Raw genomic sequence first — 24,116 nt, 5'->3', positions numbered from 1 at the left:
TTTCTCTGTGTGACCTAATGGATACTTCAGTGCAAGCAAATTTACAGAATTTGCAACTGGCATTTAGCAGATATAAAATTTCCTCCTCCAAGAATGAAGCTTGGTGGTTGATGCTCTTGGATGCAGCCCTGGCCAGCAGGAGTGAAGCTCCTTCCCCTGGAGTGTCTGGCCTGATGCTGCTGCCATGCCCTAAAATCCTGGGAGCCTCAAGAGTCCTAAAGTTTTGGCATGTAGAGAGGTTTTGATCTCCACTGAGAATCACCCCTAAGAAAGCTGATTGTGTAATTCTGTAAAACCTTCATGAACGTTTAGGGCTGGGCACATAACTAATCTCCACAAGGTTAAGTAACATCACATTTCACTATTTCACTAGGCTCAGCTGCAAAGTCGGTTGCTAGAAATCAAAAACCACTTGATAGCATTTAATAAGTGGAAACATTTTGCAAACGCCTCAGGTCGAAACTGGAGAAGGATGTTTTTTTAAATGCCTTCTATCTGGAGATGGTGCTTAAACAGGCAACATCTGTGCCTAGAAAGCGGATAATACCTGTGGTTGAGCTTAAAGGAGTTAAAACCATCGAGTACTGTGTTGCTAGAAAGGTTGGAAAGCGACGGGAAGAGTAGCAGAAAGAAAGTTCAGTTGCCTTTTGAAAAAGCACCGTTGGGACAGCTGAACTTCCTCTTCCGGATTGGGAGGAGATTGGTGTGCAGAGCGGCTTTTGTGCTCTTCCCGTGCTCGAAGCAGCAGCTGGAAGGTGAGTGGAGGGCAGGTGGGAGGAGAGTCCTGGAAGCAGAGAAGCAACTGGGCTGAAGCATCTCAGCTGCTGCTGCTGCAGGTTCCTTCCCTCCCCAAATTTAAGCCCACTGGTGCTGCAGGCTGTGAAACTGGTGGCTGCAATTTTCCTCCTGGTGGGAAGATTGGAAAAGTCTCTTCCAAGTGAAGGTGGATTCTTTGGAAATGGCTTCCCTCCAGAGGTTGTGGGTGCTCCCATCACTGGAGGGTTTGTGACAGAGCTGGGAGATCTTCTATTCAGACGCCCTTTAATCTCCTACTTGCTGTAGAGTTTGTCCCCCTGTTGATATCAGGGTAGTTAAAGTCTCCCATTAATTTTTTTATATATTATGAAATTTTTCATTTTCATAACATATAATCACATGTGTACTATTACATAGCCAACATTGTATTGTATTATTAAATGTTTACGTCAATTCATCTTACCATCAACTCCCTAAAATAATTATTGGCTCTTCTGCTCTCCATACACCATATTTGTACGTTATCCATCACTTTCTTCTCCCTCTCTCCTCTCCTCTCCCTCCCTACCTCCTCTCTTCCCTCTGTTCCTCTTTTCTCCCCCTCCCTACCTCCTATCTTCCCTTCTCTTCTCTACTTCCCCTTCCTCTCTCCTTCTCCTCTCTCCCCTTTCCACTCCTCCTTTCTCTCCTTCCCCCCCCTGCCCTCTCTCCCATCCCTCTCTTCTTCCCTTACTTCTCTCCTCTACTTCTCACCCTTCATCTCATTTACTTGGTGTATTTCAGAATTCTGAGCGAGCTCCCTTTTATGTTAATGGTATTTATAATTTCTTTTCAATATACATATTTTATTTTTATATCTTCCACCCTCATTAAAAAAACAGAAAAAAGTATACATATATAGTTATTGTACTTTAACACCCCCCCCCCCAACCTAATTTTGGTCGAGATGTAGACCTGGTTACAATTCCCAGCTATTCTCATCATTATATAATTATACATCTTACACACCCCCAATTTGTGATTCTGTCTTTAAATCCCAATAGTTTCCTATGGTAAGTATATTTCCTGTTCCCTCTCCATTTTTCCATATCTTGGATTATATTACCCTTAATTGTCTATAAATGGCAATCCTTACTGTTCAATGTTCATTACAATTCCCTTAATTTAGTGTAAAGAATAGCAAGCGGTACACATCTCACTTTGTTCGTCATCTTTAAAGTTTTATATATGTCCATGTTTCATATATTTTAACTCATGCTTAATTGTCCTTCTATTGTCATATTCAATCAATTAGCAACCCATTTTAATTATCATGTATAAAAGTGAATCACAAACCTCTGCTTTACAATATCCCCATATTAGTTTCATATTTGTCCATATTCCATATATTTTAACCTTTATTTAATTTCCATTATCATATTCAACCAGTTAGCAACTCAATTTTATTATCATATTTAGGAATAAACCCCTTAGCTTTATATTTTCCCATATAACAATTTCTAGTTGTCTAATTTTTTCCTAGTAAGTCTTTTGTCTCACTTCTCTGTTCTAGCCTTCTCCCCCCTTTTTTTGACACGTCTACCCGTTTCAATTTTCCCCAAGCCACCATGCAAGGGATCTTTTATATTTCTCTTTGTTGGGACATAACCTCCTTCTTCAATTTTCTTTATGCCACTGACAACTTCCAAAATCTTTTTTGTCTGCTTTTTATTCCCTTTTCTTGGGACACATCCCCCTTTTATAATTTTCCCTATACCACTGCCAAGCCCTATGGAATTTTTTGTCTGCTTTTTATTTCCCACCGTTTCTACCCTTTCATTATCTTTGCCTCTTCTTCTTTGCCTTCTTCTTTGGGTTCGTAATTCTATTTAGGCTTGATTTTAATGATTTATGCATATTTTTTATAATTTCACGTAGTTCTTCAAATTCCCAGCTTTCCATGATGTCCAGTTCCAAAGTTACAGTTAGTTATACAATTCTTATTTCAGAGTTCTGGTCCACCTTAAATTTATCTACTTCAGCTGCTGTGGGGAAGAGCGACGGGAGCCATCTTGGTCTTTTGTTCTTCCTTAATGTCCAGTTCTAAAATTGCAGTTAGTTATACAAATCTTACTTTGAGGTTCTGGTCCATCTTAAATTTAGTTAATTCAACTACTGTGAAAACGGAAGAGAAGCTGGAGCCATCTTGATCTTTTGCAGAAAGAGAGAGAGAGAGAGAGAGAAGAAAACTTCATACTTCCCAGTTTTTTGTTCTTATTAGTTTTTCCTTCCTATTTTTCAACTCTTATTATAGTTGCTCAAAATATATTAATTGGAACAACCTTGCATACAGCCAAAACCTGGGTATGTTTCTTCCTCCTGCTTTTCCAAGTTCTGATTTATGGTAGTTGGTTAATTAAAATTTTCTACACAGGCAAGATTAGGTTATCAGTTGTCAGTGAGGAGATAGTGCTTTTTTCTTGATCTTTTCCCCTTGTTGCATTCCATCTCTCACTAACTGGGGTTGCTTAAGATAGGTTAGTTAAAAGACACTCGGACGCAGTAAATCTTCACGCTCCTAGGCTCCTTTAAAAACACAATCTTTTCAAGTCGAAAACCAAATTTAGAGTTGTTATTTGAGTGGGTTTGTCACTTTTGTCTGCTTTCACTTTCTATCTGAATTGTTTCAAACAAATGGTATTTTGGGGGAGGGGGAGGCTAGTGTTTCAACCCTCCATCTTTCCTTTTCTTTCTTTCTTTTGGAAAAATCCCGATCTGACCATCAATATTATTTATACTCTCAAGATTCTTTGCCTTTTCCAAGTTTGATTTATGACTGTGGATTAGATGAATTTTCTTACCGGTCTTTCATCTCTTCCTCACACTCCTCTTCAGTTGCTTTGGCTGGAAGTCAGCTACTTGTGCAGCCATGTTGCCATGCTGCCACCCCTACTCTGATTCAGAGGGCAAATCTCTGACCTGCGAGGGACCTGTTGCTTCCCCCTGGGTCTGATGAGACGCTGCCCCTTCTTTGCCCCATCTCCAGGGGGGTTCTGATATAAAAAAGATCTTGGAGATGGTTTGTCAGACAGGGTTCATGAGAGGCTCTTGAGAGCCCCCCCCCCCCATGACTGTCCAGCTGGAGAACTTCCGGTCGACTCTCTCCCATTAGATCTTGATGTTGCCCTCTTGGTATAGTTTGTAATCCACATGTGTATTGAAAATGACAGAAGAATAAAATGTACAAGTTTTTTACTTCCATGTCTTGCCAATAAGTATCGTATTTCTTCTCCCATTCACGTATTAACCAGGTTCAATTGTGCTTAATCCATATTTGGTTGTACAGCTAGTCCTCACTTACCACTTCTTCCCTGAGCCTTCAGAGTTACTATGGCACAGTAGAAGCAGACGTGCACCTGGTCCACAAAATTTGTGGTAATCCAAGGACTTGTTCCGTGACCCCCATGTCAGCAGTGACGGTGGTTTTGAAGATGCAGGAAAAGGAGTTGCAACAATTCGGGTTCTGCTAATAGTTGCACATTTATGATGGCGGCGGCATCCCACACTCATGATCCCCATTTGTAACATTCCCAGCTAGATTCTGATAAGCAGCATCATTGGATATACTGGCAGGAAATTGCAAGTCAAGGTCATATGAAATTGCCTTTAACAACCCACAATAATTAGCTTAACAACTACAGAGGAACAGATGTAAGTTGGCACTGTCATGTGAGATGATGCTTAATGATTGAGCTGCTTAGTGATGCAAATACCAGTTCCAATTGTGGTCGTTATGTGAGGACTATTTGAACAAGGATGTCACCAGAGGGGTTGTAGACAGTATTTTCAGCCCTTATTTGCAGCTGAGGACTTCCATGAGCAAAAGTGGTGTATACTTTTATTCTTTTTTCAACTCATCTCTAATCATTTTACAAAAAGTTAAAGTTACACTTTTCTTTGCATCTTACAGATGAACAGGATGCCAATAAGAGCTCTCTGGACAACTGTAAATAACAATCAATGTTGAAAAGGGAAGAAAATCAAGCCAGAAATCAAAATATTTTCCACTCCCTGCAGCAAACCATGCAAATCTGCTCCTCCTCCAGCAGCTGTTTGAGAGAGAAAATCAAGAAAGAATAAGCAGATTATGCAAATCTCAAGGATACATTACATGAGAGGGGAAGGGAGATTATTTATAATTCATCAAAAGAGGGAAACATCTGGAAGTCTGTTGGGAGGAAAAGGTCAATAGTAAAACCATGTAGAACATACAGGAATGGAGGCCTCTCCCTGTGAGGAAGAAGACGGCTTGAATGAAAGCACCCTTAAACAAGGCATTGTCCATCTTTTTGACCTCCTCAAGAATATCAGCTGTGCAAAAGCTCCATAGATTTGCCTATTGGGGGGAAAAGCACAGATTGCAAATCACAGCTGATTATTCACAAGACGAGCCAGAAAGGAGAAAATCCATACTAATTATCTGGTTGTGGCAAAAACTATGGTCACAACAGCTCCCTTGTGGTTCATAGAATCACCCACACACAAGAGGGAAGCCAGTGAGCATGGCAACATGGTGCTGCATGAGATAACTCACAGGAGGGTGAAAATATATGACTGTGCAGATTGTGTGAAAGTTTCATTAGAAATTCCCAGGTCTTGAGACACTAAAGGACCCTACACAAGAATAAAACCATTTGAACATCCTTTCTGTGGGAAAAGTTTCAGTGAGAATTCTACCCTGGTGAAGCACCTGGGGACTCCCACAAAAGTGAAACCCTTTGAATGTCCTGATTGTGGGGAAAAAATAGTCACAATTTCAGTCTGGTGATGCATCAGTAGATTGACTCCAGGGAGAAACTATGAATGTCCTGATTGTGGGAAATGTTTCATTAGAAATTCCCACCACATGAGGCACCTGAGGACTCACACAGGAGAGAAACCCTTTGAATATTCTGATTGTGGGAAATGGTACAGTTATATTTCCAACCTGGTGATACACCACAGGACTCACACAGGAGAGAAACCCTCTGAATGTCCTGATTGTGGGAAAAGTTTTAGTGATAATTCCAGCCTGATGAAACACAACAGGACTCACACAGGGGAGAATTCCTTTGAATGTCCTATCTGTGGGAAAAACTTTAGTAATAATTTCTATCTGGTGACACACCAGAGGACTCACACAGGAGAGAAACTCTTTGAATGTCCTATTTGTGGGAAAAGCTTTAGAAATAAATCCTATCTGGTGAGACACCAGAAGACTCACACAGGAGAGAAATCCTTTGAATGTTCTGATTGTGGGAAACGTTACAGTCAGAATTCCCACCTGGTGATACACCAGAGGACTCACACAGGAGAGAAACCCTTTGAATGTTCTGATTGTGGGAAACGTTACAGTCAGAATTCCCACCTGGTGATACACCAGAGGACCCACACAGGAGAGAAACCCTTTGAATGTCCTATCTGTGGGAAAGCTTTCAGTCAGAATAACAATTTGGTGACTCATCAGAGGACTCACACAGGAGAGAAACCCTTTGAATGTCCTATTTGTGGGAAAAGCTTTCGTAATAATTCCTATCTGGTGACACACCAGAGGACTCACACAGGAGAGAAACCCTTTGAATGTCCTATATGTGGGAAAGCCTTCAGTCAGAATAACAATTTGGTGACTCATCAGAGGACTCACACAGGAGAGAAACCCTTTGAATGTTCTGATTGTGGAAAACGGTACAGTCATATTTCCAACCTGGTGATACACCAGAGGACTCACACAGGACAGAAACCCTTTGAATGTCCTGATTGTGGGAAAAGCTTTAGTGATAATTCCAGCCTGGTAAAACACAACAGGACTCATACAGGGGAGAATCCCTTTGAATGTCCTATCTGTGGGAAAATTTTTAGTAATAATTTCTATCTGGTGACACACCAGAGGACTCACACAGGAGAGAAACCCTTTGAATGTTCTGATTGTGGGAAACGTTACAGTCATAATTCCCACCTGGTGATACACCAGAGGACTCACACAGGAGAGAAACCCTTTGAATGTTCTGATTGTGGGAAACGTTACAGTCAGAATTCCCACCTGGTAATACACCAGAGGACACACACAGGAGAGAAACCCTTTGAATGTCCTATTTGTGGGAAAAGCTTTAGTAATAATTCCTATCTGGTGACACACCAGAGGACTCACACAGGGGAGAAACCCTTTGAATGTCGTATCTGTGGGAAAGCTTTCAGTCAGAATAACAATTTGGTGATTCATCAGAGGACTCACACAGGAGAGAAACCCTTTGAATGTCCTATCTGTGGGAAAAGCTTTAGTCAGAATATCTCTCTAGTAAAACACCACAGGATTCACACAGGAGAGAAACCGTTTGAATGTCCTGATTGTGGGAAAGGTTTCAGTCTGAGTTCCAGCCTGGTAACTCATCAGAGGACTCATACAGGAGAGAAACCCGTTGAATGTCCTGATTGAGGGAAAAGTTTCATTCAGAATTCCCACCTAGTGGTACACCAGAGGACTTGCACCGTGGAGAAATCTTTGAATTGTCCAGTCTGTGGATATTACTTCAAGCATAAATCATCCCTTATTGCACACAAGGTAATCCATATGATGAAAGGTAGATGAATTTAGAGAATGCTTGAATTTCATTTGTGATCTCCCATTGAAAGTGTACGTGAGACATTGATTTTTTGAATTTTGGCCTGATTCATTTTGCTGAAAAGTTTCTCAGGATTAAATTCGTAAGTGGAGTGAAAAGAAAATGGTAAAATGGCTAACTAATAATTTCTGGTTATCAGGAAAGCTTCTGGATATTTCCTTTTCCAGAAGTAGAGGAATTCCTCAAAAAGAAATTTTGGGTGGAGCTTTTGTCTGTTGATTATGGAATTCCGATGTGGAGTTTTCGTCTTCTACCTTGGTTTTGCCCAATTTTCAACCCCAGAATTCCACAGCCTGCATAAAAGTAGTCCTTAAGATGGACTTCCGGTTCCGGCTGCAGATCGCGACGGGCATGCTTTGCTCGCCCCGTGCTCTTGGTGGGGCCCCCCCTGATTGGGGGGGCACAGGGAGCCTTGTAGGGGCCCCTGCCGAGGGGGCAGCTTAGCGGGGGGTCCCTTGTGTTGGCGGCAGCTGGGGGGGCTCCCTGCATCGCCCTAGGCACCAGGAGGCAAAAGGGGAGGCGCTTTCCTGCGCTTTCGCGTCGAGTCAGCTGGGCAAGACTGATGATTTGAAGGCTGCAGCTGCAATGCGGTGAGGTGGAAATCCCCCCCGTTCCCTCTCTTGACTGAAGGAAAAAAAAAGACTGTCAGCTTTTTAGAAAAACTTTCAACCCGTTCCTGGGAAGTGTGACTGGAGGGAGGGGGATTTCCCCCCCCCCTTGGATAAGCAGCTCTAAACTGCTCTCCGCCCCCAGAGGAGGAGGAGGGGGGTGAGCTATGGAATGAAGTCACGCTCATAGCAAACAGCAGATTTTTTCTACTGCAATTGTGAAAATAAGGTGATGATCTGACTTTTTGAAAACTTTGAAAACTTTTGGTTTGTTGCCTTCTGATCCCGGAGCTGGCAAGGCAAGATGGCACACTTCCATTGTCTTCATGTACTTTGAAATTTGACTCCACCCACAGAAACCGCTGGCATCTTGTCTTTGTCTCCGTGACACTCAGAGATATCTCTTGATACATTTTATCCTGGACCTGGAACAATGGACTTTACTGCTTGGATTTAGACTTTAGAAAAGGTCTTTACTTGTCTGGGCTGCCTGCCTCGTGATCTCTCTCGGCTATCCAATTTTATAATTGTTTCTTCCCTGTGTTGACACAGACATCTCTGAGCTCTTCTTACTACAATGTCACCGAAAAGACCACTACCGGGGAAACCAGGTTTTGCTGGCTCTGCCCCAGCATCTTTAGCGTCCAGCCCCAGCGGACAACAGACATTAACGTCTTTGCTCCAGCCTAAGCCCCCTGAGGTGGATCTAACCCAACAGATGTTCCAGCAGCTCTTAAAGGGGCAGGAGGACTTGAAAAATCAACTGAAAGAAATAAACGAACAGCTCAGAGAGAACCAAAACCGAACAGTTCAGAATTCACAGAGATTGGAACTTTTGGGGGAGGGGATGGCTGAGATGAGGAGGGAGGTGAGGGGGGTCTAGAGAGGAAATCAAGAACTTGAGAACCACCAGATAAAAATGGAATTTGAAAGGATGTCTTTTTTCCTTAGATTTCAAAATGTAATTGAGGCTGATGATTTAGACCTGAGGGACATTATGACAAAATTATTGGCTGAATACATCAAAAAAGACAGACAATAGTTGGGGTGGGATATTGACCTGGTCTATAGAGTAAATTCAGCATATGCCAGAATACATAAGGTACCAAGGGAGGTCCACATCAAATTTCTCAGAAAGACTACAAGAGATGAGATTCTGAGTGCACAAAGGGGGCAAGTATTAAAATACAAGAATAGAGAAATAGCCATTCTGAAACAAATCCCAAAGAAAGTTAGAGATAAAAGAAAAAATTATTCGCTTCTAGCGAAGAAATTATACCAGAAAGGGGTGTGGTTTCGGTGGCTTCTGCCAGAAGGTATGTTAATATTCTGGGAGGACACTAGAGTCAGAATTAACACAACTATGGAGGCTGAGGCCTTCATGGAAAAAAACAAAGTCCTCCTGGATAAACTGATGACACTACACGGGATATACAGGACACGGGAGGTGCTGGAGCCTTGCTGGAGGGGGGAGAAGAGGCAACATCAAGAAAACTTAGATCACAAAAATGAATTAGAAAATCTGTCTGATATAAAATGATTGAAATCATTTGAAGATAAAAGGTTAAAATATGCTGACAAAATATTATTAAGTAGTAACAATTTAATGTATTAATAAATGAAAGTTATGAGAATGGGGGGGGGGCATTTCCTGCATAATGTAACTGTCAAAATTTGTACCTTATCCACCATCCCTTTCCCTGATTATTTTTTGTAAAAACCAATAAAAAAATTTTTTTTTAAAAAAAAAGTAGTCCTTAAGATATAACTATGATGGGCCTTGAATTAAGGTTGCAGGTTGCAATGGCTGTTAAGTAAAATTGCTTTCCTTAACTACCCGAATCCCCTGCTCTCCCTGATACAGCCATTAATCAAACGTGTGAGTTGCTAAGCAGAACACTTTCTACTCAAAGCTGGGAAAAACTCCTTGGAGGCCTAGCGCAGGACTAGGCCTGCCTTCCGTAAACATCTCTAGCCCTCCCCACACTTCAAGACACCCTGTACTCTGTATCTTACCCCTTGTGTCTCCTTGGCCCTTCACTCCCTGCCTGAGGGTCCCCTTTCATTTAGCTCCCACCCCACCCGACCTCACACCCTCCTTCTTACCTTTTGAAGATCTCTGAACCTCATGTTGGGGAGGGAGGGAAGGACATATATCAGTGATGCCTAATGTTTTTTGGATCGCATGCCAAAAGTAGGGAGCACAGAGGGGTCATGCGTGGGTATGCCCACACACATAATGCCATGCGCATGACCCGAGTGCATGGGTGCATGACCATTGCTCCCCCACACTTTTAGTGCCCTTTTTTTGCCCTTCCCAGGCTTTACAGGCTTTCTAGTAGCCTGGGGAGGGCAATAACAGCCTCCCATCTCCCTGGAGGCTTCAGGAGCTTTCCTGAAGCCTCCGGGGGACTTAAACCGGCCCTATGGGGAACCCGGAAAGTTCAGGAACTGTGATTTCCAGTTTGGTCATAGGGCTGTTTTTCGCCCTCCGGATCCTTCAGGGAAGCTTCCTGATGGCTCTGGAGGGCAAAAAACGGCCGTATGAGGAAACCAAAAGTTCGTTCCTGAACTTCCAGTTTTCCTGTAGGGCTGGTTTTTCTCGCTCCAGAGGCTTCAATGAAATGGCCTTAAAAGAAGGCCAAGGTCAGCTGGCCATCCCGCGCATGTGCGCTGGAGCTAACAGGGCAATGTCTCGCGTGCCCTAACAAATAGGTGCGCCATCATGGATATATATCATTGGGCCTCATGACTTTGTCCTGGAAGCAGTGACCATTTTCAGAGGGCCCTGGATTGATCCCTGGTGTGAACTGTGATAACGGCGCAATGTGCCACATGGCGTACTGGTGCAAGCGTCAGCATAGCATACACATACTTGACTCGCATATTCTCTGCCTTCTCAGAAGGGAACCAAGAGTGAAAGAAAATGCAATCAAGTGGAAATGGTTGGAGTGCACTTAGAGGGGTTTAGCCAAAAGGAAAAGGGTAACTGATGGGAGCTATTTAAAACATTATTTCCTCAGGGTGTCAGGGCATGAACGGCAATGGTCCTAAAGTTAGCGGATAAGACATTTCCCGAAACTAAGACTTGATGCTTATTTTGGGGTTCAAAAGAGGGAAATAAGAGTGTGTATATATGTATAATCTGTCCCCAGCACTTCCGGGTATGAAGTTCCCAGAAGACGACTTAATTAATTTACTAGCCTCCAGACAAAGTTCAAAAGAAATCCAATCATTTATTAGGATCGACATTCTGGCGTAGACTCCTGTGGAGCCAAAACTGCTTTTGCTTAATTGTGTTTGAACTTTACCCTTGTAATCCCCTCCCTTCTGCCCTGCATCATAATTCATATTCTCCAACTAGGCTGTAGAAATGAGATCCGACTCCAGCCGAAGGCATGCATGGAATTTCCCCTTGCATGCCAGCCTGAAAATAGTCATGGCAATGCTTTAGAAGTTGACATCCGGCTCCCCTCACTTCCCGAAAGTGACTTGTGTGATACAAAGACAATTTGAGTACAGGTATATAACTTAAGGATGTGTCCCTCCCCTAGGCTTGCTTGGATTTTCTGCATGGAATATTGCTATGAGGCGATCAGCCTGGATATTTCTACTTTTCACCCAAGATGCCTCCGATAATGGGTAGCCCTTCCACTTAAGTATTGAAGTTGTCTCCTGTGCCACCTTGAATTGAGGATTTGTTGAACTTCATAATGGGTTTGGCCCCCTATGACCATAGGGCCTGGGGGCTCCCGGGGTAGTGGTCTCAGAGTGGATCCGATCACAGGTTTTAAGAGGCTACTATGAAGCGCTGGGTGTATTTTCCCCAACAATCAAGGTAATTTCAATTGCACTGTGACTGGGTTGATGATCCTTAGTATGGGGAATGGTCCCATAAACTTTGGTCCCAGTTTCTTGCTAGGCAATTTTAATCTCAAATATTTTGTGGAGAGGTAAACCTTTTCTCCTACCCAGAATGGCCGTTGTGGAGCCCGGTGTTTATCTGCCTGTTTCTTATAGGTTTGTGCCGCTTTAGCCAGTGCCTTTTTGACATTTTCCCAAGTTGATTTCAGCATCGACATCCAATCAGTCAAGTTGACTGAGGAGGTGTGCCCAATTGGACTGCTGATAGTTCATGTAACACTTCAGGTACTGCTCTATCATGGCGTTCAGTCTCTCTGCTGCCACATTGGTGCTCGGATGAAAAGCTGAACTAAGGCCCTGAGATGGCCCAATGGACCGCAGGAACTCCCTCCAGAACTTAGCCATGAACTGGAACCCCTCTGTCTGAGATAATTCTTTGAGGTACTCCATGCAGTCGATAGATATGCTTCACAAACAGTTTAGCCAGCTTGTGAGCCGAGGGTAATCCTCTACAGGGTATGAAGTGTGCCTGTTTGGAGAAGAGATCTATTACAGTCCAAATCACCGTGTTTCCCCCACTTTTTGGCAACTCTACTATAAAGTCCATTGCGATCTCCTCCCACGGCCTCATTGGCTCTGCTACTGTTTACAGCCATCCGGGGGGTATTCCTGGTCGTCTCTTCATTGTGGCACAGATGGTGCAACTTTTCACGTAACTATCCACATCTTTTTTTATGCCAGGCCACCAGAATTGCCTCCGGGCTAAGTGTAAAGTCTTTAGGAACCCAAAGTGGCCTGCCGGTTTGGCATCGTGACTCCTCTGGAGAACTAGGGATTGGGGATTTGTGACATAGAGTAGGGATTTGGGACATATAGTTTCGTCCCCTTCCATGCAAGGTCATCTCTTTTCGTCAAGATGTGATGGTTGGTTTGGAACCAGGGGTCTGCTAGCAGTTCAGTTTTGAGTCTCGTGGTTTAGGTTGCTTGCGGGTTGGTCTTGCTGGTCACAGCGTTGCCACCTGGTGGTTATGTTTTTTTTAAATTGGATTTATATGCCACCCTTCTCCCAAAGGACTCAGGGCGGCGTAAAACATTAAAAAACACACATCCCGAAAAGTTAAAAAGAAATTAAATATATATCCAAAAAAACCCCACAAATTGAATTTATAGAACAATACATTTTAAAAAATGAGTTAAAATTAACAGGCCAGGCCGGCTTGCTGGAAAAGCCAACTTTTTAGGGCGCGTCGGAAGGACCGGAGGTCAGGGATTATGCGAAGCTCCGGGGGCAGCTCATTCCAGAGGGAAGGTGCTCCCACAGAGAAGGCTCTCCCCCTGGGGGTCACCAGCCGACACTGTCTGGCCGACAGCACCCTGAGGAGGCCAACTCTGTGGGATCGTACTGGACGGTGGGAGACTACTGGTGGCAGTAGGTGGTCTCGCAGGTACCCTGGGCCTAAGCCATGGAGCACTTTAAAGGTCATAATTAATACCTTGAATCGCACCCGGAAAACAACCGGCAACCAGTGCAGGCCGCCTAAAAGGGGTGTAACATGGGAGCACCTAGGTACCCCCATGACAACCCGTGCGGCTGCATTCTGGACCAGCTGAAGCCTCCAGATGCTCTTCAAGGGCAGCCCCATGTAGAGAGCATTGTAGTAGTCCAGGCGAGAAAGGACGAGGGCATGAGTGACTGTGCACAGAGCATCCCGATCCAGGAAGGGGCGCAACTGACGTACCAGGCGAACCTGGTAAAAGGCCCTCCTGGTCACGGCCATCAGGTGTTCTTCTACACTAAGCCGCGTATCCAAGAGGACTCCCAGATTGCGAGCCTTTTCTGAGGGGGCTAAAATTTCTCCTCCTATCACCAAAGATGGAATAAGGTGTACAAATCGGGATGACGGAAACCACAGCCACTCAGTCTCGGAGGGATTGAGCTTGAGCCTGTTCCTCCCCATCCAGATCCGCACAGCCTCCAGGCATCGGGACATCACGTCGAGGGCATCGTTTGGGTGGTTTGGGGTAGAGATGAAAACTTGGGTATCATCAGCATATTGATGATACCGTACCCCAAAACCATGGATGATCTCGCCCAGCGGTTTTATATATATGTTGAACAGGAGGGGTGAGAGAACCGACCCCTGGGGCATCCCACAAGTGACGCGCCTGGGGGTCGATCTCTGCCCTCCAGTCAACACAAACTGTGACCGATCCGACAGGTAGGAGAACCACCGTAAAATGGTACCCCCACTCCCAACCCCCCGAGTCGTCGCAGTAGGATACCATGGTCGATGGTATTGAAAGCCGCCAAGAGGTCTAATAGGACCAGGACAGAGGAGCAGCCCCTGTCCCGGGCCCACCAGAGATCATCGACCAACGTGACCAATGCCGTCTCCGTGCTGTACCCGGGCCTGAAACCCAACTGAAACGGATCCAGGTAGACAGCTTCATCCAGGTACTGGAGAAGCTGACGTGCTACCACACTCTCGACAACCTTTGCTACAAAGTGAAGGTTGGAGACCGGACGATAGTTGGCTAAAGAAGCTGGATCCAGGGAAGGCTTCTTAAGGAGGGGTCTCACCACCGCCTCCTTCAAGGCGGTGGGAAAGAACCCCTCAATGAAGCGTTGGTAATCGCCTGGAGCCAGCCTCGTGTCACCTCCCGGGAAGCCGAAACTAACCAAGAGGGACACGGGTCCAGCACTCAAGTGGCAGCACTGAGTCTCCCCATAATCCTGTCCATGCCTTCGGGGGTTACTTGGGCAGCTGTTTGAGTAGAGGGAATGATGGCGTCCAGTACGTGCTCCTGTTCACATTTGTACTGAGGCATGCGAGAAAGGGCGTCAGCTAGAAAGTTCCTCCCCCCTGGTATGTACTTTACGACAAAATCAAAATGATTGAAGTATTGAGCCCATCGGACTTGTTTGGGCAATAGTTTCCGTGGGGTCTAAGCGCCTCCAGATTTTTGTGGTTGGTCCAGATTTCGAACGGTTTCTGGCTCTCTTCCAACTGGTGTCTCCAGGTTAGCAGTGCCCATCTCACTGGGAAAGCCTCCTTTTCCCATGTGGCCCATTGTCTCGCTGTGTCTGTGAGCTTGTGGGAGGTGTAGGCGCAGGGTTGTACGTTTCCTTGGTTGTTTCTTTGGAGTAACACCGCTCCCACTGCCACATCGCTGGTGTCTGCCTAGATCACGAAAGGTTGCTCGGGATCAGGATGCTTCAGCACTGGCTCCTTTGCAAACATTTATTTTAGTGTGTCGAACGCCTCTTGGCAGGTTAAGTCCCATGGTAGGGGTTGTCCCAGACGAGGTTTCATTCCTGGGCTCCCTGTTTTCAGGAGGTCTGTCAGGGGTTTGGCAATCTTCGCAAAGGAGGGGATGAATTGCCTGTAGAAGTTTGCGAACCCTAGGAAGCTTTGTAGGTGTCTGGGGGTGCAAGGGGGATGCCAGCTTAGGATGGCTTGCACTTTCGCTGGGTCCAGGTTGTCTGCCAGAAGTTTCTCCAGTACTTGGCGGACCAGGGATACGTGGTCGTCCATGGTCTCCGTGTAGATAAGGATGTCATCTAGGTAGACGAAGACCCCCTTGTAGAGGTGCTCGTGCAGCACCTCGTTTATTAACTGCATGAATGCTGCTTGGGGGGCCCTGCAGTCAGAAAGGCATCACTTTGAATTGAAAGCTCCCTAGGAGGCAGTGGAACGCTGTTTTCCACTCATCTCCCTCTCTGATACGTACTCGGTAGTATGCTTGTCTGAGGTCTAGTTTGGTGAAGACTTTTCCCTTGGCGAGATGAGACAGCATGTCCTTCATGAGGGGGAGGGGGTATAGATTATGTACGTACACTTCATTTATCTCTTGAAAGTCCACACACAATCTCATAGTTCCATCTTTTTTTTCTTTGAAGAGGACTGGCTTGGCTGGCTCAATGAACCCCCTTCCTAGGTTTTTGTCTATGTATTTACGCATCTCTTGCATTTCCCAGGGTGTCATGGCATACAGTGTCAGGGGAAAAAAAACACCCTGTTGGAGATCGATGGACCGTGGCTGATTCCCTTCCGCATATCTTTTGAGATATTTAGAAAAGAAATAGTCTTTAAGAAAATATTCTAATTAATAAACAAACTTTAATAATAAAATAATAAAAGTAAATGAAAACAGAAATAACTAATTGGTTACATTTTGATAATGAAAGCTCCTCAGCCAAAGTTGGCTGCCGAACAAAGAAGAGAGGAATTTGGAATGTGTAACGCGTGCGCAATAAATCACTTTCAGATAAGAACCTTTTTTTGTTTTATGACCTGCGCAATAAAGCTTTCTTAGTTTAACTCTTGAGTGTCAATTCAGGCAGTTCAGGCCTAGCAAACTTTTGACATACAGTTTTGGGTACTTTTGCCCCGGGGATGATTTCGCTGGAACAGTCTGTCTCCCGGTGGGAAGGCAGAACATCGCACTCGGCCTCGCTGAATACCTCTGTGAGGTTCTTATATTCTATTGGAATCAGTTCGGCCTCTGCGGTTTTGTCGGATGTGGTTGCCAGTTGTTCTCGTGGGCTTTCCTGGGGGGTTCCAGCGTGGGTGGTGTTTCTGCTTGGTGGTGTGGGAGGGGTTGGGGCCCCTTGATATCCTAAGTCTGCAGGTACCCCCTTGCCACCAGATAGTCGGTCTCCACTTGTTTAGCCAGGAAAGTCCCAGTATGACTGCGTCTGTCATTTTGGGGGCTATTATGAATCAAATTACTTCCCAGTGATCCGCTAGTTCTAGCCTCACTGGTTCAGTTAGGTGGGTGGCATAGGCTCCTCCCATTAGGGACCCATCGGCCTGCTTGCTCTGGTAAAGGGGGTAGCCTTCCTATGACCCTCCTAAATTCACAGATATGCTCTTTGATGGGGAGGCCTCTCTGCTTTAGGTTGCTGAGTTCCTCTTCCGCATATGAGTCTTCCTCCACCTCCTCAAATCTGGCCTCTAGCAGTTGCAGGAAGTCATCTATGTCTTGCAGTTGGGGGGCTCTCCTCTTGTGGAGGGTGGCTAGCCATTCTCTTGCTTCTCCCTCTAGACCCTCTGCGATGGTATTCACCTTGGCTTTGGGGGATGGGTAGAGGTGCCCATAGCATTCTAGGTGGATATCAGCTGAATCAAGGAATAGGGCTAGCTGGTATGAGTCTCCGTCAAACTTTCCCCTGAATTGGGGTGGGTCATTCAGCCCTAATCCCCCAGCCTCCTGTTGCCTTGACATGCTTGCCCCTGATATCGCTGGCCATCTTTTTCACCCTTAGTTCAGAGAGAGAGGGAGGGGGATGCCTGCTCTTGGCAGCTTGCCTGTTGCGTGGGAGAGGCACTGGTTGCCGTTCTGGGCTTCTTCTCCTTCTATTGGGAGGGGGAGGGGGGCTGCGCTCCAGTCTGCATCTCCTCCCTTCAACAAGATCAGATGTCCCTCCCCTCTCTTGGGCGGCATGATGACCCCTCATCATGCAGGGTGGCTTGGTAAAAATCCTCCCTCTGTTGCTCTTTTGCACTCCCTCGGGATTCCATCTGGGGCTTTGGGAATCTGGCTTGTTTCCAGTCCCACCTCCAGTCCACCCTTGCCAGCTTGCTTGAGACCCTTCCCTGTATCTGAGGACTAGGGCAAGGGAATTTCCACCAATACTTATCTTCTCTTGCTTCTGCTTCTGAGCAAGGCATCACTGCTTAGCATTGCCGCATACCTCCAGCTCAGTGGTGGGTTTCAAATTTTTTTGGAACCTACTCTGTGGGTGTGGCCTCCTTTGTGGGAGTGGCTTGCTGACCATGTGACCAGGTGGGAGTGGCTTGCCAGCCATGTGACAGGGTGGGAGTGGCTTGCCGGCCATGTGACTGGGCAGGAGTGGCTTGCCGGCCATGTGTCCGGGTGGGGGTGGCTTGCCAGCCATGTGACCAGATGGGGGTGGCTAAGACGATGTCACTGAATTCTTTGCCCCAATGGATGATCTACAAAAAAAAAAGGAAATTTATTATTTTGTGCACTTACTACTTAAATAAGATTAAAATAAGTACACAAAACAATAAAAGAGCTACTTACAGAAGGTAAGTAGCTTACTACTTATTACTTGTATTTCAAAGGGAATAAATACATATTTAATTTTACACATGTTAACTGCTGTTGGAATTGTGTTTGCACAACAGTGGAAAAAACGAAGATATGAAAATGAATAAATATTAGAATGTGCAGGAATGAATAAATTGACAATTAAAATCAAGAAGGCTTCAAATACTTTTTCACGTGGGATTTGTTTTATCAATTGCTAACTAACAGAAACATCAATTAGAAATCTAAAAGTATGAAAGAAAACACCAATTATGTAAGGAAAGGTCACTAAAATGTATAAGGAAATATTATTAGTACTTGATCATTATTAATGTGTAGATAACTGCGGGACATTACATACCCACACACACAAACTATGACAGTGCCAGGAAAACACCAAAAAATAACAATTTCCCCCCAAAAGACTGCAGATGAAACCAGTTTTTTTCCCTAACCCTAAAAACAGGAAAGACAAAGCCACTGGAATAAAAACCATCAAGGCATTACGGGAAATTATAAAGGACAGTGCCAGGAAGCTCACCGAACCAGCAGCCACCTCACAATTACCTAAACAACCAGGTATCACACAGAAACACACAAAATCTGGCAAAGCTGCCTTGCACCAACCTGGCCTGCCCATAGAAAAGCAGCCACCTTGAGACACATAAACCATGCACCAACCTGTACATTTAAAAGCAACATATTGCATCACAAATAAAACATTTGCAAAAAGGAATAACATTTCTTGTAATAAACATTCTATAAACAATAAATAAATAAAAATTCCCTAAAAATAATTAAAAACCACCAAACTCAGGAAACACCAAGGACCCCGCTGTCGTCTCCCCCCCCCCCACTCCTCTTCTTCCTCTCAATATATCCCACTCTTTCTAGCACTGATGATGATGATAATACCTGGTTTGGGTAATGAAACATCTGCAAGAAAACAAGCAAGCTCAGAGAGCACCAAGGACCACCACACAGTCATCGCCCTCCTCCTCCTCCTCTCTGTATACCCCATTTTTTCTAGCACTGATGATGACACCTGGTTGGATAATGAGATGCCTGCAAGAAAACCACCAAGTTCAGAGAACACCAAAGGACCCCACAGTCCTCTCTCTCCTTATCTTTTTCCTTTTTGTCCTTCGGCTTCTCCTCCTCCGCCTTTCCCCACAACCCCATTCCCTTCTAGCACTGATGATGTTACCTAGTTTGGTAATGAAATGTCTGTAAGAAAACCACCAAGCTCAGAAAGCAGCAAGGATCCCACTATCCCCCCACCTCCTCTTCTTCTCTTTCTCCTTTTTGTCCTATCTTTCTCCCCCCCACCCAACCCCACTCCCTTCTAGCACTGATGATGTTACCTAGTTTGGTAATGAAATGTCTGTAAGAAAACCACCAAGCTCAGAAAGCAGCAAGGATCCCACTATCCCCCACCTCCTCTTTCTCCCTCTTTCTCCTTTTTGTCCTTTCTCCTCCCCCCCCTCCCTTCTAGCACTGATGATGTTACCTAGGTTAGGGTTACTGGGCAACGTGTGTGTGTGTGTGAGGCTGGAGTTACCCCCCCCCCCGCACTCTCCCTCCCGGGGTTCGAAGCACCTCAAAGGGACAGGCAGGCTGCCACAGCTCCACTGAGAAGATATTTCTGAGAAGAAAAACTTCTCCAGTCGGGCTGCACCGGAGCTGGTGGAGCGCCAGCAACAGCCTGCCTGTCCCTTTCAGGAACTACTGAGAAGACATTTCTGAGAAAAGAAACTTCGGTCAGACTGCGGCCGTGCGATTGGAGCAATCACGTGGTTCACCTCACTGACTCTCTCCCTGGCGACGGGCAGGCGATTGCCGGTGCTCCACCAGGTCGGGCGCGACCAGAAAAGTTTCTCTTCTCAGAAATGTCTTCTCAGTAGAGTTCCTGAAAGGGACAGGCAGGCTGTTCCTGGCGCTCCACTAGCTCCGGTGCAGCCCGACCGAAGAAGTTTTTCTTCTCAGAAATGTCTTCTCAGTGGAGCTGTGGCAGCCTGCCTGTCCCTTTGAGGCGTTTCGGCCCCTGGGAGGGAGGGTGCGGGGGGGCATAACTCCAGCCTCACACATACACTTACACACACACACACACATTGCCCAGTAACCCTAACCTTCACGCTCTTATCTACACTCTCCTCGGCTCCTCACGACTGCAATAGATGTCCAGAATCGGCTTTTGGGGCTAGGGTTTCTGGTCCCTGCCGCTTCTGGACATCTATTGCCATCGCGAGGAGCCAAGAAGAGCGCGGAGAAGAGCGTGAAGGTTCTTGGCGCGCCGGGAAGCCGCGAATTGTCTGGGAGAGGCACGGGGCTTGATTTAGCCTCCCTGGACATCGCAGCAGCAGCCCAAAGTGCGCTGATCTCACCATTTTTTGCCTTGGGGCATGCTGCGAGGGGGGGAGTGAAGACCTTTTCCAGCTGGCACAAAGGACTTCCCGGGACTTGTTTTAAAGAGCACGGGCCCGCACCTCCACGACCACCAATCCAGAAAAGGTCTTCACTCCCTCTCTCTTGCAGCACGCCCCGATGCAAAAAATGCCAAGGCCTTGCAAGGTCCCCGAACTTGGGCTGGCCGCGCCGCGTAAGCTCCCCCTGCCATCCCCACCCCGACGCTTTCTGATGGCCTTGCAGCCCTGCGCTATAAGCGAGCCCGGGATCCTTGCAAGGCCGCAAAAGGTCACTGGACTCGCTTATAGTGCAGGGCCATGGCAGCTCCCCCCCACGCCCCACGCTTAGTTGCAGCTTACTCCGGGAAGCTGCAAAAGTGGCTGGGAAAGGCGCGCGGTTTGGTTTAGCCTCCCTGGACATCGCAACAGCAGCCCCAAGTGCGCTGATCTTGCCATTTTTTTGCATCGGGGCATGCTGCAAGAGGCGGGAAGTGAAGACCTTTTCCAGCTGGCGCAAAGGACTTCCCCGGACTGCTTTAATGAGCACGGGCCCGCACCTCCACGACCACCAATCCAGAAAAGGTCTTTACTCCCTCTGTCTTGCAGCACGCCCCGATGCAAAAAATGCTAAGGCCTTGCAAGGTCCCCGAACTTGGGCTGGCCGCGCCGCGTAAGCTCCCCCTGCCATCCCCACCCCGACGCTTTCTGATGGCCTTGCAGCCCTGCGCTATAAGCGAGCCCGGGATCCTTGCAAGGCCGCAAAAGGTCACTGGACTCGCTTATAGTGCAGGGCCATGGCAGCTCCCCCCCACGCCCCACGCTTAGTTGCAGCTTACTCCGGGAAGCTGCAAAAGTGGCTGGGAAAGGCGCGCAGTTTGGTTTAGCCTCCCTGGACATCGCAACAGCAGCCCCAAGTGCGCTGATCTCGCCATTTTTTTGCATCGGGGCATGCTGCAAGAGGCGGGAAGTGAAGACCTTTTCCAGCTGGCGCAAAGGACTTCCCCGGACTGCTTTAATGAGCACGGGCCCGCACCTCCACGACCACCAATCCAGAAAAGGTCTTTACTCCCTCTGTCTTGCAGCACGCCCCGATGCAAAAAATGCTAAGGCCTTGCAAGGTCCCCGAACTTGGGCCGGCTGCGTAAGCTCCTGCCGGGGTCCCCACCCCCGCGCTTTCTGGCAGCCCTGCACTATAAGCGAGCCCGGGATCCTTGCAAGGCCGCAAAAGGTCATAGTGCAGGGCCACGGCAGCCCCCCGCCTCACACTTAGTTGCAGCTTACTTACCTCCTCAGAGTCGGCAGGCAGCAATAGAGCGCCAAACAGGAAAAAAAGGTAAGTGGGTTTAGATAGGGTACTTAGAGGCGGTCGGGGCAATTGGTGAGGTAGCCAATCAGTGGGCGGGGCTAGGATAGTGCAGATGGACGGGGGAACGAGCAATGGAGCGGCTTCTGGACGGGCGGGGGCGAGCGAGCAAGCAAGCAAGCGAGTGAGTGACAGGGGCGGGGCAGGAACTTACTTCCGGGGTCCATTGACCATCCGGTTCACCCGATCCGGTGCAAACCGCAGAAACCCACCACTGCTCCAGCTGCAATCAATCTCCTGTCGCCTGATTTTCCCTCCAAGCAACCCAAAATTTGGAGGAGTGCTCGGAGAGCCTGGGCTTTAGGAAACCCGGAAAAAAATTATTTTAAAAGTCAGTTTTGGCTCTCTGTGAAGTTCCCAGAAGACGATTTAATTAATTTACGAGCCTCCAGACAAAGTTCAAAATAAATCCAATCATTTATTAGGATCGACATTCTGGCATGGACTCCTGTGGAGCCGAAACTGCTTTCGCTTAATTGCGTTTGAACTTTATCCCTGTAATCCCCTCCCTTTTGCCCTGCGTCATATTTCATATTCTCCAACTAGGCTGTAGACATGAGATCTGACTCCAGCCGAAGGCATGCATGGAATTCCTCCCCCCCCCCCCCATGCCAGCCTGATAATAGTCATGGCAATGCTTTAGAAGTTGACACCATGTACATTCTATGATAACTCTCTGCAATTCTATGAACTCATGAGTGACACAAGTCAACAAATAAATTTCATAACTGAATGAGCATTTGACATGTATATTGAAAATGTAAAAAATTAATGTTAAGTTAGCATTTTGGAATCTTTGTCTTTTATTGTAATTCCGACTTTGGATTTCTATATTTTTTTTAATATTGTGCAGCCATTTTATAAACCAGTCCCAGCCCAAACTGGCCCAGAAGTGGTGTGTCATCCCCACACACTCCCCTCGCAGGACAGGCCGGCTTTGGGAAACACCCCAGAAGGGCTCCAATGCCACGGTCTCCCGCATGCTCCCCTACTACCTGCACATGTCAATACACGCACCACCAGTATCACCCTTCTGCCAGCTCGCCCTCTCCCACCCACCCTCCGGCCCGTGCCCTTCGTACTAACCTTTGTGAGCAGTGATGAACAGAAGTACACAGCTGAGCTGCTAGATTCTGCATGGTATATATAAGGCCGAAGGCTGCAGGATGGATGATGAGGCTGGCAGGAAAAGCCAGCTACACAAAGAGTGGCTGTAAATCCCACTGCGTAGGTGGGATACATCATGTTTGCAGGCCATATCCGGCCCGCAAGCTGTAGCTTGAGGACTCCTGACATAAAGCTTCCCCCGGCTGGTTTTTGTTCTGTGGCTCTAAGGCCCAAATAGGCATGCCTCGCTCCCAATTCCATGGGGAGGGGCCATGCCCCCTCAGTCAATTTGCTCACTGAAGAGGTAGCAGAAATGAGATTTCCAAAGCCCAACTCCTGATTGTGATTCACACATGATGGTGCCCAGTTGCCCAGTAAAGCATAATATTTTGCACTGGTTATCCACTGCATTAGTAGGAGTTCCAGGGCTCATTTTGTGCAACTTCAAAAATATTCACAACCTGGCTTGTACACTGGTTAATCTAAATTTGGACTCAGAGATCCTGGATGCAATAAACTAAGGCAAGTTCAGGAAGCAATCCTTGGAAATGGGCAGCCTTTGATTATCTACTAAGACACAATCATGGCTGCAAACCATTTTGGGAAATGTACTTGCTTCAAACCTGACTGAAAGCTCCTAGAAAGTGACATCAGATATCTTAAAAGGAATTGGCACAGAAAATTGCACACTGTACATTTTTTTTCTACTTAAAAGAACTTCTGCCCTGGCTGCTAGACCTTCATGAGTTGAAAACTCTCATTTTTGGCGCTACTGCCATAATCATCATGAGAGTCCTCTGCTGCCTCCACCAGTGTACTTCCCCTTGTCCCAGTGGCCTGCAAAAATCACCTCCCATTTCAATAGACCCCAAGTAAGGATGCCAGGCAAGTATCCCTCGTGATGTTCCAAGTATACGTAAAGTACAAATTCAACAGTCCTTTGAAAGTACAAATTCAACAGTCCTTTGAACAATGTACAAATTCAACAGTCCTTTGAACAATGCACACAAAGTACAAATTCAACAGTCCTTTGAACAATGCACACAAATTAAACTTTGTTTTGTTCCTGGGGGTGTTTTATTTGCTTTTGTTTGCATGTTGCTCTTTCCGTTGCCTTTTCTTTTTACTAGATCATTTTTTCAGGTGTTCAGGAGTCTAGTGGTCCACTCAGGAAACTCAGTTTTGCAGCAATTCTTCTCAGCCCCAAGGAACTTACAATCAACAAATCTCTCTCTCGTTCCTCTTTCTCTTCTTTCTCTCTCCCTCTCTCTTTGTCTCTCCTTCTCCCTCTGTGTATCTCTCTTTTCTCTCTCTTTTC

The 24,116-nt window shown here is 46.3% G+C and overlaps 1 protein-coding gene across 2 annotated transcripts in view; it reads left to right on the top strand.

Annotated features, from left to right (window-relative positions):
* The first annotated feature begins 705 nt into the window (after positions 1 to 705).
* Positions 706 to 24,116, top strand: part of LOC309384266 (uncharacterized protein) — a 162,943-nt gene continuing 139,532 nt past the window's right edge. Inside the window, exons 1-2 of one of the 2 annotated variants that reach the window (XR_014173995.1) lie at positions 706 to 755; positions 4,706 to 7,333. Coding sequence is in view for 1 of the 2 variants with exons in the window: in XM_081937548.1 (XP_081793674.1) it covers positions 5,642 to 7,207 (1,566 nt within the window). In the remaining variant the exon portion in view is untranslated. Of the gene's footprint in view, positions 756 to 4,705; positions 9,718 to 24,116 lie in introns of those variants that run through there. The other variant, XM_081937548.1, reaches the window with a different exon arrangement.

This window comes from Natrix helvetica (assembly GCF_964273705.1).
Source record: "Natrix helvetica genome assembly, chromosome: 1".
Classification (NCBI taxonomy): domain Eukaryota; kingdom Metazoa; phylum Chordata; class Lepidosauria; order Squamata; family Natricidae; genus Natrix; species Natrix helvetica.
The sequence above is the reverse complement of the archived record's forward strand: the minus strand, read 5'-3'. Positions and strand labels throughout refer to the sequence as shown.